The following is a 16,395-nucleotide window of genomic DNA, read 5'->3' as shown; positions in this document are numbered from 1 at the left end:
CCTTCTTGGCATGCCTTCGAGGTCCGTGGCTCGATTCCCGGCGAAGGCGTTGCAAATTTTTCATCTTGCCTGTCTCGAAAAAATACCTAATGTCTCTACAAAATTACGACAATGCTACGTATCAAGTTTTATTTAATAACTAGAGGCAAAAGCGAAATTTAAGTTCTATGTAAACCTGAAAAGAAAATGCATAAAAACACTTCATTGTAAATGAAATCAGTTCATTCTTTCCAAACAACAAACAATTCGTAAATAATTTTTTTATTGCCAAACCTGGAAACAGAAACTTTTGACACTTCAGGTTAATACGCATATATATGACTAATACGCATACACATGATTTAAATTTAATGCAATAATAACAACTTTTTCTCAATACCAATAAAAGAGCTAACGTTTCAATAACATATAGTGTTAGTTATCCTAACCTGAAACAAAAAGTTGTATTTAAAAATGCTGACATTAACCAAAAATTTTCGACATATAATGACGTCACGTGCAATGGCGGGCTGTCTTCAAAGTCAGATAAGATGTTTAATGCTTGGCATTGCTATTTTTATTTCATCTTTCGTAAAACTTGCAAATTATTTTTTATAAACAAACTACGATTTGAAAAAGAGCAGTGGCAACACTTTTCGAAATAAAGCATTTTTATCTCCAGCGTGCACTACTTCTGCCACTCAGAAAAATGAGCGTTGAAAACGCTCATTTTTCTGAGATATTAATTGAAAATTAATATCTCGGCTGATTAAAGTCGAAAGAAGATGAGAATGGTAGAAATGGCTTCCTAAGAATTTGTGGAATCCAGGATACCTTACTCGAAACTCAATTCCCCGCCGTTCCGGAGGAAATGATGTCACAAACAAACAGACAAATGGACGCGCACAGATTTTGATAGTACTGAATTTTAGGCAACTTCTAGATTAATTCATGTAATAGATTTGTAGTAGCAATCAGTTCTTAATTAATTGAATTATTTTACTGATGATGGGAAGTATCTGGAGTTATTATGTGACATATATAAAGCTGATATATTCAAACTGAAATTCATATATGATCCGAAGTAGGTATTCAGAATACTTGTTTTTCCTCATATTCAGAGTAAATGTAAGAAAACTCTATTTACAGTCATACTTCTTATGCCGAAATTCTCAACTGAAATCTGCCGTTGTTGGTGACTCAAAACGATTCATCGGTTATTCCTATAATTATTACAAAATAATTTAAAGATTTATTTGTGATCCTTCAAATGATGGAATAGTTTTCAGCTCTTGTATCTGTTGAGGCTTTCTTGAAATGAAATCTGTTTTAATAATGGTAATTTTATTATTTTATCTCTTTAAAATACAACTCTACTCTTTATCATCAATAGGTTCTAAAAATTTTTCTAAATCTTCTAAATTCAGGGACCCTTAGCACTAAAAAAAAAAAAAAAAAAAAAAAAAAACTAAAAGTATAATTTACCATTCATATGTCTTTGCTGTAAAATTTCGTTAAATCCCTCATACTTTTTTTAAAAAATTCGATTATAATATATTTGTTATGAATGATAGCAAAGAAAAAATTTAAAGTAGCAAATTCAACAAGTTTTATAAGGCAGATACTATAAAACTGACATCAGAGACCTCAGCTATGTTTTACAGCATCAATTCGTAAATTAATTACGAAATTTAATACTGAATTTAAACAAAATATTTAGCTACCTTCCAACAATTTCTAACAAATCGAATGCAAGGATTTCTAAGGAATTATATGGAATTTCTATTACGGAGGTCCTAATTCATTTACTAGAGTACATTCCTAGTTTATTAGTAGATATTTAGTAATTATATTATTTTATGCTAGGGCCATGCGGAAAGTTCTCCGGTTTTTCAGATCTCAAAGCGTTTCCTTCTAATTATGTGTTTACTGCTGATAAGGAGTGCTTTGATATCTTGATCAAAGGAGATGTTTAAATACTGCGTTTACTGCCCGTTTAACCAATGTCTTGTGACGAAATATTTGTTTTAGTGTTGTCCTAAGAATGGAGAACTCAAATCAAATATTATGAAATAATCAAATATTATGCCCTTTTACTTTAAAAGACTGCTTCTCAGACTGTTCGTAAAATTTTTACTGTATATGGACGACGTGCTGTTTTTGATGAAAAAGTGTAAAGGTAGTTTGAGAAGACCTCAAAGATGATGCCCGCTCTAGACAACCATCCTCTGTAAACAAGGGATTATTAAAAAAAAAAAAAAATCTGAAATGTTTCAGATTTTAAATTACGTCCAAAGGGGCGTTTTTTAACATTTTGTGTGTTACCTTTCTTTATTAAATATCATGTTCCTCGCACTTAAACCATAAGATCCAGTGCAACAGCAATATCGCAAAATAGTTTTAAAACGAGCATATCTTTAGAATTTCCGATACAGAGACTCACGCGCTGGAGATAAAAATGTTTTTTCTGCACAACGTTGCCATTGCTCGCTTTGAAATCCTTGAGTTTGTTAATCAAAAATTCGTCAAAGTTTTAAAAAATAGGAAATCGATCATAAAACAAATTTCAAATTTCAAATTTGGTCTTCCACATGCTCATATTCGTTGGAGGATTACGTTATTCATACATTTACGCAGATTTTCATTATTTAATTTCTTCAAATATAATGCAGGACTCTAACATTTTATGGCAACAGTTTGAAAAGTGAACCGACATTTATGAGTCCGACGCAAAATGCCAAAACGAAACTAATAGTCCTTCGGGATTCAAATCCCTTTGGACTAAAAAAAAAAAAAAAAAAAACTATTCATTCACTACAGACGAAACGAAATTCAATGGACTGTAATAGTTTTTAATTTATAATAATAAACAGGTTATCCATTTCTCACGAGCCTTTAGAATTCATTGAGCTGTTTTTGAAAACGATAGGCTTGTAGGTTTACTATTGTAACTGGGAGCTAAAGTTAAAGCCCTGTAGACCCATTTAGTCAGATACCCAATTATTGCTATTTCTCAGATACTCACAAAATATTGAAGAAAATTTAAAATAACCTTTTTATTTTGGTCTAAACTGAAGACAAAGGCCCAGCTTGGGCTATAAGACAAAGCCACTACTCGTGGTTATTTACATTATTACAGACAATTAAATTCAAACGCTGATAATGAAGTCGACACATTCAACAAAATAAAATGGCTCGAAATTTACTGACTTGTAATTTAACTCGTCTGCTAGCGAGAATACCGAAATAATACAAAGCCGAAATAATATTGTTACGAATTTGGTATTTAAAAAGCTAATGTTAGTTCAATTATGAATTAAATGGTTTTATTTCTCGCGCAGTGCAGCGCGTGACGAATATTAAAAGAAAGCTAAGCCGGAAAATTGAAAATACAAGAGCGCGTGCATTAAATAAATAAATATCTCTTTTTGATTTCGAGAAAGTACTGGAAAATTCTAGCGCGTGATTTTAAAATCTTATAAAAGGAGGAAAACGTCTCAGTTCGTAGTAGTTGCTTAGTTTGTTGTTGTTTAGAAAACTGCTCTTGTTGATTGTAGCGAATTCGCGGATTAGCGTTCTTTAGCTGTTTTGAATTACGTTCTATTGGACATTTGAGTAGTTAAAAGAAAACTACTGTGAGATATTGTAATACTGCTATAATAATTTGAGAAAATTTAAGCATTTTTGTTGTGATAATAATAAATTTTTGTTCATTTTTTTTATCGGACTTGTGCATTCATTTCATAACGAACCCGTATGCACGCAACAATTTTTGGTGTCAGGAGTGGGGTTTGAATGCCAATAACAAGAGCGATGGAAGAGCAATTAAGGCAGTTAATATCAGCCTTTCCCTCATTTAAAGAAGAAATTAAAGAGGAAATGAAATTGGGCCAGGAATCCGTTAAGGACGAAATGAAAGCCGTTCAAGCTGGTCAAGAAGAAATGAAAAGAGAAATTACTTGCATAATAGAAAATAAATTTGAAGCTATGGAAGGCAGAATTGACGCAGTTGAAAATAAAGTTGGAAAAATTGAAGAAAACGTTTCTTCCGTAAAAGATCAAATTGAAGAAAGAATTTCTTCGATGAAAGAAGAAATAGAAGAAAGAGTTTGTTCTGTAAAAGAACATATAGAAGGGAGAGTTTCTGCTGTGGAGGAACGAATTGAAGGAAGAGTTTGTGCCGTCCAACACCAAATCTAACAACAAATTTATGAGAGAGTTTCTGCAGTTGCCAAAGAAATGGATACTTTAAAGAAATTCGTAGCGACAGCAGGAAGCAGAAGTGATGATTTTAAATTCTTACCGATGCCTGCTCGTCCATCTCTAAAGCTATCCACATATGATGGGAATACATCCTGGAAAGTGTATAAGACCCAATTTTCTATAGTTGCGGATGCGAATGGATGGGATTCTCAAGCTAAGGCCTGTCATCTTGCCGCTTTTTTGAGAGCAGACGCAGCGGATATCCTGCAGACTCTTCCCGAAAACCAGAGACTAGACTTTGAAGCTCTATCCGGCGCACTAGAGCTGCGCTTTGGAGAGAAGTGTTTAAAAGACTACAGCAGGCTTCAATTAAAATCCCGTCAGCAGAAGCCCACCGAAACACTTCAGGAGCTCGCCACGGATGTTGAAAGGCTGTCCCACCTCGCCTTTACGGAGTGCCCGAGAGAAACGAGGGAAATCCTGTCCCTGCAGTATTTCATCGATGGCATCCGGGACCCTGAAATACAGAAAGCACTGCGAATGGCGGATGTTAAAGATCTGAAAAGCGCTCTGTTGTACGCCATGAAGTTCGAGGCAGCCCAGCAAGCAACTAGTAGAGATCGCTACCCAGTTAGAGCTGTGCGAGTCCATGAGCCAGTGGATCAACTGATGGCTCGTTTAGATGATTTACCCAGACAAGTCGAAGATTTGATACGGAGTAGGAGCGAGAAGAAAGTGGCTCTAAGGTGTTGGAGATGTGGTAGGGAAGGTCAACTAAGACAGAATTGCAGAACGCCCCAGGATACGGAATATAAAGCAGATGATTTTACCAGACAAGTCAGTGGCTTGAGACGGAACAGAAGTGAAAAGAAACTAGTTCTAAAGTGCTGGAACTGCGGAGTTTAAGGCCACATACGAAGAAACTGCAAAACACCCCGAGGTACGGAAAATAAGACCATTTCCCAGCAACGACGCAGTAAACAAATTAGTGACCATATCGAGGAACGGAGGTTGCCAGATAATGAAAAACCTTGTTTTAAAGCGCTTAAAATTTATACACTGAGTGGCAACAGTAACGGACTGTCCATTAATGGGAATATCGATGGAGTTCCTTGCAATATGATCATTGACACAGGAGCTAATGTTACCATCATTAGGAAAGATTTAGCTGAACAGTTTAAAGATAAACTTATTTGGACGCCATCCTGTGTTACACTTCAGACTGCGTCTGGTGATAAGATCGACATAACTGGGAAGTTAAACGTAAGCATCACGTTTGGAAGTGCCGTCTACCATCACACGGCATATGTGGCGAATATCACAGATCCATGCATACTCGGATTGGACTTTTTAAGGAAATACAATTTTTCCTTAGACTTGAAAAACAACAAACTGCTTTCAGCATCTGATGGCATGACTATCCATCCTCAAAAAGGATCCTCGCCTGGAAATGCCGACGCCTTGTCCGAAAGATCCAGCTCGGGAAGCTGCCGAAGTCATACTAGGGTCGAAAAGAAACGCAAGACTACCAGCTCTTCTCCAGCCCAGATGCTCTTCGAGAACTTCGTCTGCCTTGTGACCGCTTGTTTGATCGCCGTACGGATGCGCCTTCATCGCCTGAGGAACACATCCAAGATGTCCAGGCCCGTTTTGAAGTGATGCCCCGTTTCGCACGAAAGCGAGTGAACTTGGTGACGGAGAAAGTGAAGACCAGATACAACACGAGAGCTACTGGACATAGATCCAACAAAGGAGACAAGGTGAGGTTGTGGAACCCGATTCAACGAAAAGGACTCAGTCCTAAACTACAGTCACCTTCGGAATGTCCATGTACAGTGCGGAACAGATTGAATGACGTCTCCGTAAGTCTTTGAACTCTAAACCTAAAGTCGGTCATTACGACAGGTTAGCTCATTACTATGGCCATAGTACGTAATGTAAATAATTGTAAATAGTATAAGACCATGGTCCATTTTGTTTTTAAATGTCTATTCGATTTGTATTTGATAGCATTTGATTTGTTTTATGTATTGCATTTATTGTTCATGTTGTTTATTATTGTAATGTAATGCTTATTAATGCATTTATGCCACAGTTGTAAGTTTAGCTTCCTGTCCAGGGATTGTACTGCCCGGGACGTGCAGTCCTTGGGAAGGGAGCAGTGTTACGAATTTGGTATTTAAAAAGCTAATGTTAGTTCAATTATAAATTAAATGGTTTTATTTCTCGCGCAGTGCAGCGCGTGACGAATATTAAAAGAAAGCTAAGCCGGAAAATTGAAAATACAAGAGCGCGTGCATTAAATAAATAAATATCTCTTTTTGATTTCGAGAAAGTACTGGAAAATTCTAGCGCGTGATTTTAAAATCTTATAAAAGGAGGAAAACGTCTCAGGTCGTAGTAGTTGCTTAGTTTGTTGTTGTTTAGAAAACTGCTCTTGTTGATTGTAGCGAATTCGCGGATTAGCGTTCTTTAGCTGTTTTGAATTACGTTCTATTGGACATTTGAGTAGTTAAAAGAAAACTACTGTGAGATATTGTAATACTGCGTGATAATTTGAGAAAATTTAAGCATTTTTGTTGTGATAATAATAAATTTTTGTTCATTTTTTTTATCGGACTTGTGCATTCATTTCATAACGAACCCGTACGCACGCAACAATATTATTAAGCAGAGCTGGCGAAAAGTACTAACAGCAACCGCGATGGATATGTAAGCTGCCATAATGGATGGGTATCTCATACTTTAACAGAGATACTATGCTTGCTCGAGTTTCGGCATGCAATTATTTGATGAAAAGAAGTGAGAAAGTTCCTTTTTTGAAACGGCTTATTACTGGATATGAGAAGTGCATACTATACAATAATGTTACAAGAAAAAAAGATCATAGGGGAAGCCTAAACTACCTCTTTTAGTAACACCGAAGAGGGAGGGCTGTATCTGAAACAGTAATGCTTTGTTTGAGGGATTACAAAAGAATTCTACACTATGAATTGTTGCCTTCAAATCGGACAATAAATGCAGACAAATATGGCAATTTCAGGAGCAGAAATTGAAGCAAAGCACCGTCCAAGCCTGACCAATCGTCGAGTTGTCTTCCATCATTACAATTCCCGGTTTCACATTTCGATGAACGTCAAAGACTGTTTGAGCATGAGTAGGATGTTCTTAATAGAGCCCCTTAGTTATTAGACCTTTATTAGACCTTTATTCCTCGGACTTTCATCTCTCCAGATCACTTCAAAATTCTCTGAACATTCTGGAGCTTATATCTTTGGAGACCGTCAAACAATAACTTCTTGATGAATGAACCTAATGACATTTTTTAAAAAGGAATTTTTTAATCGGTAGATAAATGGCAAAAGTCAAAATAGCGATTATGTGATTCAATGGATTTTTTTATGTTTTCGTATTTATCATCAAAAACCCTCCGATTTGGATGATCCAGTATGTGATTCATAAATGAACAAAGTTATGAAACAGCAGTTGCTTGGACAGCTAGCTAAAAATGTCTCTGAATTCTTATTTTGCTGAAATGATTTAAGGATAATTCAGTTTTAAAAATAAAAGATAAATTTGTAAATGCAAATGAATGAATGAAGTTGTTAAGTGTAATTGTTTCTGATTCCTATTTCGTTAATCCTCCAAATAAAATCCCAACTCTAAAAGAACTGTAAGCCATTTTCTTCTGAATTAAGTTTGGTGCATAAGTTTCATTAATTATTCAAGTGAAGTTGTCAGCGTGCTATAACAACACCATAATGTAATAATATGCATTTCCCGAGTTTATAAATAGGGCTTAGAATAATGCTGTTTTGTTTTTAGGCCGAGCTTCATTGTATTATTTATTGTTCTTTGTGTGTTTATTGTCACCTGAATTTACTTTTAGGGTGCACAAACGCTATCGGGAATTGGATCCACATAAAATTCCGAAAGAAATGACTGGAGATGAAGCTCATACTGTAACTGTACCTTTAGAAAAAGTAGAGAAGATGCCAGAACTTCGAGTAACTATAGTTTTAATCATGCAAAATGCGGATTGTTAAACATTTTAAAGATTTCTGAAGTAAAATAATTTCATTTGAAAATCTTTAATTTTACAACTTTATTTTAACAGAAATCTTATTATTTTAGGAGAATCCTTTTCGACAGCGTATTTGCAAGGTATTCTCCCACGATGGCAGTGGGAATATGACATTTGACGACTTTTTAGACATGTTATCGTGCTTTAGTGAGCAAGCACCTAGAGACGTCAAGGTTGTCTATGCATTTAGGATATACGGTACTATAATAATTATATCATTACTATTACCATTATTTAATTGAAAGCTGAACTTAGTGCTATTAATGATAATAAATAACGGTTTAGTTTTGATTGAAAGACGCAAAGCATTGTATGTCGTTGCACAACACACACGCTTCAAGTAGTAGATTCATAAGAGAAATACACCGTGTATTACACTTCTGTATATTTAATAATACCATTTTGGGTTTCTGTAAAATTACACTAGACAAACTTTATTATACAGATCTGGTTAAATAATTCAAAAGGCCCTAAAAGTATCCCTTAAAATCTGAATCAGTGTTTTATTTAGTGCTTGAGTTAATGTCTGTGGCAAGTAAATCACAATGATCCTTCCTCCCAACCTTAAATCTTTGGTATCATGAATCTTATATAATTAGTTTAAGAGTTTTAGATGGTATATGCGTTTATTAGTACTTACATATTATCTCCTCGACCGATAGCGAAAATTTCGGCAACGGCTGCCAATCGCCAATCGTTACTATAAAATTCTAATGGGCCCGGTCATTCATTAATTGGCGCTAAATCGCGCTGCGTTGTTGGTCGACGGGATAATACGTAAGTACCCAGTCATTACATGTTGTTTGTCTATAAGGTATGTCTCCCGCCTTCCTAGCATGCCTTCGTGGTGTAGTGGTCAGCACACTGAGCCGGTATTTCAGAGGCCCGTTGTTCGATTCCCGGCGAAGGCGATTGCTCATTTTTCATCTTTCCTGCTCCTGCTTGCAACAAAAATACATAATGTCTATACAAATCTATAAACGTATTATTAAAATTTCGCTTATAATCTTAAATTTTCAGTGATTTTGCGATAGTCAACCTTTTCTTCAAGTGGCCGAGTGAAGACTATTGAATATACTCATAGTTTGACCCGGATTCGAACCTAGGCGAGCGGACTGGTTGCTTGGTTAGTTTTCATGGTTTTTCCCATGTGTAATGTGGATATGAGCCACTTTCCGCAGAAAGTTCTTCCTTGTCTTAGGCCGATAGCTGTCGTGTGCTTCATCATTTTCAAAGTAACCTAACCCGAACTTGCGATAGTCATGTGATCTATACAGAGGGCAAAACAACGGAACGTTTACTAATTTTAGAAGGCACACTCATAAGATTGGAATGGATGCTTAATGATGCTGTTACGTAATATGAAAACATAATTCACCTGCATCATTACCAACCAAAAAAGAAAAGCAAAATTTTCATTAAAAACAAAGCACTTTAATCAAAAAAAATTTAAGAGCTGCATGACTATATGCAACATCCCCATGGGGACATGCACCAAAGAAAAAACAATTTTCGAAAGATATATATAATTCAAACTAAAGTATTCATACAGATAACACGTATTTTTGATAAATTAAAAATATTCAAGTAAACAAACGTCTCAAAATCTGAAATATCACAGAACTCATAAAAATTCAGTTGTTAAATTCTATAAAAACATTGAAGAACATGGATAAATCCTTATCAGAATATAAAGGCACATACCATTCTAACTGGGGGGGGGAAAGAGAGAGAGAGAGAAAGAAAGAAAAAAAAAAAAAAAAAAAAAAAACCTATTTCCTACCAAGTTTTTTTACTGCTAAAAAAAAATCTGTTATTTAATATTTTGCTAATTTATATTTAGACTCTGTGTATTTCTGATGTCAAATTATAAACCTTCGCCCTTCGCCTTCACATGCTATATCTATGGTTGAATATTTCTATGCAGTTCTACATACACGCGTCATCATCATACTTTTGTATGAAAAAGTAAAGCACGGTGCAAGATTAAATGAAATAAAAGATAGAATTCAAGTCCTTCAGTTCTCTGGATAAATATGATTTGAGATAAAGCACAAAATAACGCCATTTAATGATTCCTGATAGTTAAACGACTTTTATATTATTTTTCGGTTTGTCAGTTTCATTTGCAGACTTTTATCATGAAATAAAATAATACTGTGTATTTAAATTATAATGAACATATATATTTATTGTACTAACTTAGAAAATTGCTAATACTCAGCATTTTTTAAGAAATTAATGTAATAAAATTCACTCTCATTTAGGCTTTGATTTTAGTAAAACAATTCACTGATTTTTGAGAGTTTAAATAATGTGAATAGATTAGGGAAATAGTATTTATCATTCCACCTAATACTCGTAAGAAAGGTAATTGTTTCACTAATTGAAAACTTTGATTCTGATTTTGATTCTGGTTCTACTAATTGAAATGTAGGTTTAAATTGATTACGTAAAATATGTATAATCTGATTCAGTAAATATCTTTTAAATTTCCTTAATAAAAGAATTTGTGTTTATTTACTAATTTACTTTATTAATTCTTGTGTACGTTTATTATAGTCACCTAATTATCTTAATGACCGGGGTTGTTGCCAAAGGTAAATTTTAGTGTTATCTAGAACGGTAAATCAATCATTTAAAATTTAAAAAATAATCAATTTAACTTGTATTATGAGGGAATTATTTAGTTTGACTATAATAACAATAAAACACAGTACACAATAACGCAATTCTACGTCGCATTATGACACCTACTGTTAGATTTGAGTGTGCTTGGGTTGGTATTTTTATATCTATCTCTGTGGATTCTGAGTAGGAAGTGCCAATCAATTTTCTTACACAAGTCATCATGATGGAAGTGAAATTTCAAGGTTCATGCAGACAGGAGCACAATAAAATTCAACGAAAATTTTTAATGAATCTCTACTTGAGAATTAACATAAAAATACAGGGGACAGTCAACTTGACTAAAATTCATGATAAAAATTCACAACTCAGTTTTTCTGTAGGAGGAACCACAATTATATTTAATTTTAACGTGCTAAATTTTCCCACGTAGCTTACCGTTTTGGACAGGACTTCTCCGGAATCAGCCATACTAACCAAGATTAAACAGAAATATTCACTAGCAGCTATTTGCTCGCGGCTCTATCATCCGGCTGGTCCATCCACACTTAGGTCCACACTCGAACCGACGCTCTTCACACAACAGACAACTCTAGGGCTTCAGTTAACCTACTTATACTCTTAGGATCGTCTAAAAATTTACGTAACCATCTGAAGGGAACGAGATGTGTGACTAAGTAAGAAGTGATAGGGAAGATGCAAATTAAAAAGCCAATTTGTTAGTCAAAATACACTAAATTGTCCCACCGTTATGTTGCATTTCTTTTCGAGGTACTCTAGATTCAAATTCCAATACGACACGGTACCAATACGGTACTTATTTCTACTGATTTTAATAATTAAAAAATGCAATCATTTTGCTGATGGCCTTCGTGCTTGTCGAACCTATCCATGGCCAGCTAGATTACCAGATCTTTTTCATCTTTTTCTATGACAGCACGTTTGGAGTTAAATGAGAAGGAGCCTCTGGCCGTTCCAGGATGGCGCTGATCTGACGCGACTATTGTAAAGAGTTTGGGAAAACATCCCACAGAACGTCATCTTCTAAATCCATAAGTCATTGCCAAGCTGATTACAACTTGCATAAGGTCTAGAGACGATAAGGGCAATGAGGCTAATATGTCCCATTACCCTTATTGTTTTATTCACTATGTAGCTGTACCTTCTGAATAAGGCATTTGTTTCCTCAGAAATTTTAATTGTGTTTTTTTCCTATACGTATATCTATCTACACATCCACTGAGTTTTGTCCCATTCGGAAAACTGTCTCTTGATGCATTTCCCATTCTCTTGATGCTTACAGTGTATTTGCTCTAAATATTTAACAAAAATCAGTTTCTTTCCGAGGTTAAATATTGACTAATAATTAAAATAATGTGCTAGTATCTGACAGCAGATACTCAGAGCAGATTATGAGAAATCCAACTCACGTTTTCTTGATAAAGAATTACATTTATAGAAAATTCATCTGTAATGCACAATAAAATAGTATTAACCCAGTAGTTCTTTATACGTCTTAAAAAAAGTGGAGCACCGTTTATACCTCTTTATCACAGTTTAAGTAGCCCTCGATTGCAATCTCTAATCTTCTTCATCCTTCTTTAGTTTCGAATCTTCATCATCCATAATCACAGTTTATCATCATTTCCATCAATAATTTCATTTGATTCTGGGTTCGAAAATCTCCCTTTAAGGAAGAAAATTTTGATTTTTTGTGGCTTTACTTGAGTTCAGGCAAGTGAAATCATATTCATAGCCTAAGAATATTAAATGTTTCTCTGTATTTTCTGTAGTTATATTTTGAAGGGCTATTTGAATCAATCTTTGTCTGTAGAACAATTTCAAATACTTAATGACACCCAGATCTCAAGGTAGTATAACACTAGAGCAATTTTCCGGGAAGAAAACAACCATCATATTTTGCAACAAATCTCTTATTTGAGGATGGGTGGTACATTGATCCATAAAAAGTAAAGTTTGGGGGTTTTGTCTCCTCACAGGTCTTCTTTTTTGAGCTCCCATTTTGTAAAAATATCCGTAGTCGTACCTACTTTCTTATTTGCTTCATATTCTAATGGAAATTTTAACATGTTTGAAGTACCTTGGGTTTTGTGACTTTACTATAACTAGAGAATTTTTTTTTCCGGTACCATCAGAATTTACAAAAAGTAAAACAGTGAGATATTCTTTACTTTATTTGGCTACATGACACTGGTCACATATTTTTAATTTATTAAAGGGGAGATTCTATTTATTATAACATATGAGATTCCACGCCGCAATTTAAATTTGTGCAACCATCCAGTTGAAAAGCAATCTTCTTTCACATTCATTCGAAGTTCTGTTTCTTCTGACTTCTAGATTAATATAAGGGCATTCACTGGAATATTGGATACACGAAAGTGAATAAAAAAGTTTAGCAAAATTGCTTCGACCTTTCATTCAGAAAACTTTCCATCTTAAACATGAAATTTCTTTGAAATGGACTGTCCACAAATTTCTACTATTTCTTCAAACATTTTCTATCATAAACAACAGTTTTTAGTGTTGTTACAGGAATAACCAGTTACTTTTTTAAATCAAGTTTTATCAAACCATTATTATCAACTGATTCTTTTAAGATTTGAATTTTATCTTTTACCGAGAGTGTCTTTCGCTTTCTCCTCCACCTAGTTTACTTAACACAGCTTTCCTTTCAGAAGAACCAAAAAACCTTGGATTCTTGGAAGGAAAAAAGTGTTTCTTCTTCCATGAATCTCCTCTATTCATGAACTGGATTTACCTCCTGTACCATTATAATGATGTCCCACGCCTTTGTTTCTTTCACTTATCCCCATTTCTAGGAAAAATACTTGAACGATAGGATTGCGAAATGTAAAACCAGTGCAGTAAGTCAAGTATAAGCGATGTATATCCGAAGTTATGCGACGTAAAAAAGAAATATTTTACTATTAAAATATATCGGAATGAATCGGGACCAAGATTAAAACATGTATAAAAGTAAAAGACGTATAAATGAGAAACGTATAAACGATGCTCCACTGTATATGAAAATATAAGTTGATACTCATCGCAACGATAATGAAAACTTGTATATTTTTGAATTAATGCTGTTCGTTCTAAGCTGAACACATTTCAAATATTTAGCTTGGTTTTATGCACATTTCTTTAACTTTTGAACGAAATAGATAAAGTTATGTAATCAATCTCATACAGTGTTTTAAGATTGGAATTATTGAAGATTGCATTAATGAACACATATATAGCCCAGTATCGTATGAAATTAAAACCATCGAGCACATATTTATACTAATAAGTTTCATAATGTAAAAAATCTGATGTGTGCACCACATGACTTCCTCATACGGAATATTAAATTAAACGCATTTTTCTTGCATTTCATTTAAATTTATTGGATTGAATTAAATAATTATTTAATGATTATTTATTAAATGAATTAAATTGAACTTCGTCGATAGCGCATAAACCACAATAGAATAAATGCACTCTTTAAAATTCACTATATTTATTTACCATAGTGACACTTCGGCAATAGGTTCACTAACAACACTACATCTCATTCATTTTATAACTCAGAGTGCACAAAAATTATATCATCTGAAGAATTACCACAAGTTCTATTCAAATACTATAATAAATCTAAAACGATGTATAAAAGAAATTAAGCAAAGAACAACAACAACAACAAAAAAAAATCAATATTTCTCATTCAATTAATTCAGTTCTCACCTCGCGACAAGGCAAAAATACATAAAAACTCAAATTGTCTGTATTGAAAATTATGAAGTAAATTTTAAACACTTATTTCCTCGAATAAATTCCAGAATAGATTAAGCATGATTTAATTCGCAATAATAAAAGAAGGCGTTATCTTTGTTATTGCGAAGCTCACTTTCTCTAGATTGGCAACAAATCTACTGTTCTGTTTCAAATGTAAACAAGCAATGGCCGACATGGCAAAAATTATTAGGCTTAGCGGCACATAAGCAACTTTTAAATTGTTGATAATTCTAAAAATATTGCATACAGATTTACTAAAGGCATAAAAACCTTAACCGGAAGATAAGAACAACATAATTCAATCATTTTTAAAGAAAAAAATATGCAATTTACAAACATATAGGAGTAAAGAAACTGAAATCACTGAGCCGAGTAACAGAAAGGATATATATATACATATATTTATATACTTTTGGTGCGGCCGATTGCCACCAAAATACGAGGTGCACATATGCATGTTATAGCAGTCCTATATATAAAATTTCAACGTTCTGAGTCTACTCGTTTTTGAGTTATGCGAGATGCATATACGTACGTACGTACGCACAGACGCCAAGAAAAATTCTCTTCAGAATTCATTTTAAATTAGTTTTACAAATTTTTTGGGAGAAAAGAGCCCTTTATTCTGTCTTTACGTATAGATGTCAAACAAAAACATCGTAAAATTGCATTCGATTCGGTGATAATGGATATTTGCGTTGAAATATGATGCCTGAAACTTTTCGCGATTATAGTACTTCCTTTTTACTTCGTACAAAGAAGTAAAAACAATCCTTTTCATTGCATGATAATTAATCCTTTATTCTTCAATCAGATACACATAAACAAGTAAAGTATTGTTACGAATTTGGTATTTAAAAAGCCAATGTTAGTTCAATTATAAATTAAATGGTTTTATTTCTCGCGCAGTGCAGCGCGTGACGAATATTAAAAGAAAGCTAAGCCGGAAAATTGAAAATACAAGAGCGCGTGCATTAAATAAATAAATACCTCTTTTTGATTTCGAGAAAGTACTGGAAAATTCTAGCGCGTGATTTTAAAATCTTATAAAAGGAGGAAAACATCTCAGTTTGTAGTAGTTACTTAGTTTGTTGTTGTTTAGAAAACTGCTCTTGTTGATTGTAGCGAATTCGAGGATTAGCTTTCTTTAGCTGTTTTGAATTACGTTCTATTGGACATTTGAGTAGTTAAAAGATAACTACTGTGAGATATTGTAATACTGCATGATAATTTGAGAAGATTTAAGCATTTTTGTTGTGATAATAATAAATTTTTGTTCATTTTTCATCGGACTTGTGCATTCATTTCATAACGAACCCGTACGCACGCAACAATTTTTGGTGTCAGAAGTGGGATTTGAATGCCAATCACAAGAGCGAATGAAGAGCAGTTAAGACAGTTGATATTAGCCTTTTTGCTGCATTTAAAGAAGAAATGAAAGCTCATATGAAATCTGGTCAGGAAAAGATGGAAGAATCCGTTAAAAAGGAAATGGAATCCATTAAAAAGGAAATGGAAGCCGTTCACGAAAAGTTGGAAGCTGGTCAAGTAACTTTTAAGGAAGATATATATCTGTACAAGAAAAGATTGAAGCAGGTCAAGACGAAATGAAAAGAGAAATAACCTGCGTAACAGAAAGTAAATTTGAGGCTATGGAAGACAGAATAGGAGCTGTCGAAAATAAAGTTGGGCAAATTGAA

General features: G+C 34.0%; 1 protein-coding gene across 1 annotated transcript in view; it reads left to right on the top strand.

Annotated features, from left to right (window-relative positions):
• The window catches only part of Cib2 (Calcium and integrin binding family member 2), an 80,896-nt gene that overhangs the window by 43,641 nt on the left and 20,860 nt on the right, over positions 1-16,395 (top strand). Inside the window, exons 3-4 of the mRNA XM_035363809.2 lie at positions 8,072-8,189; positions 8,317-8,464. Coding sequence (XP_035219700.1) covers positions 8,072-8,189; positions 8,317-8,464 — 266 coding nt within the window. The remainder of the gene's footprint in view (positions 1-8,071; positions 8,190-8,316; positions 8,465-16,395) is intronic.

The sequence above is a fragment of the Stegodyphus dumicola genome, chromosome 6 (genome assembly GCF_044657685.1).
Source record: "Stegodyphus dumicola isolate Sdum_Otavi_A_Nest chromosome 6, ASM4465768v1".
Lineage (NCBI taxonomy): Eukaryota > Metazoa > Arthropoda > Arachnida > Araneae > Eresidae > Stegodyphus > Stegodyphus dumicola.
The sequence above is the reverse complement of the archived record's forward strand: the minus strand, read 5'-3'. Positions and strand labels throughout refer to the sequence as shown.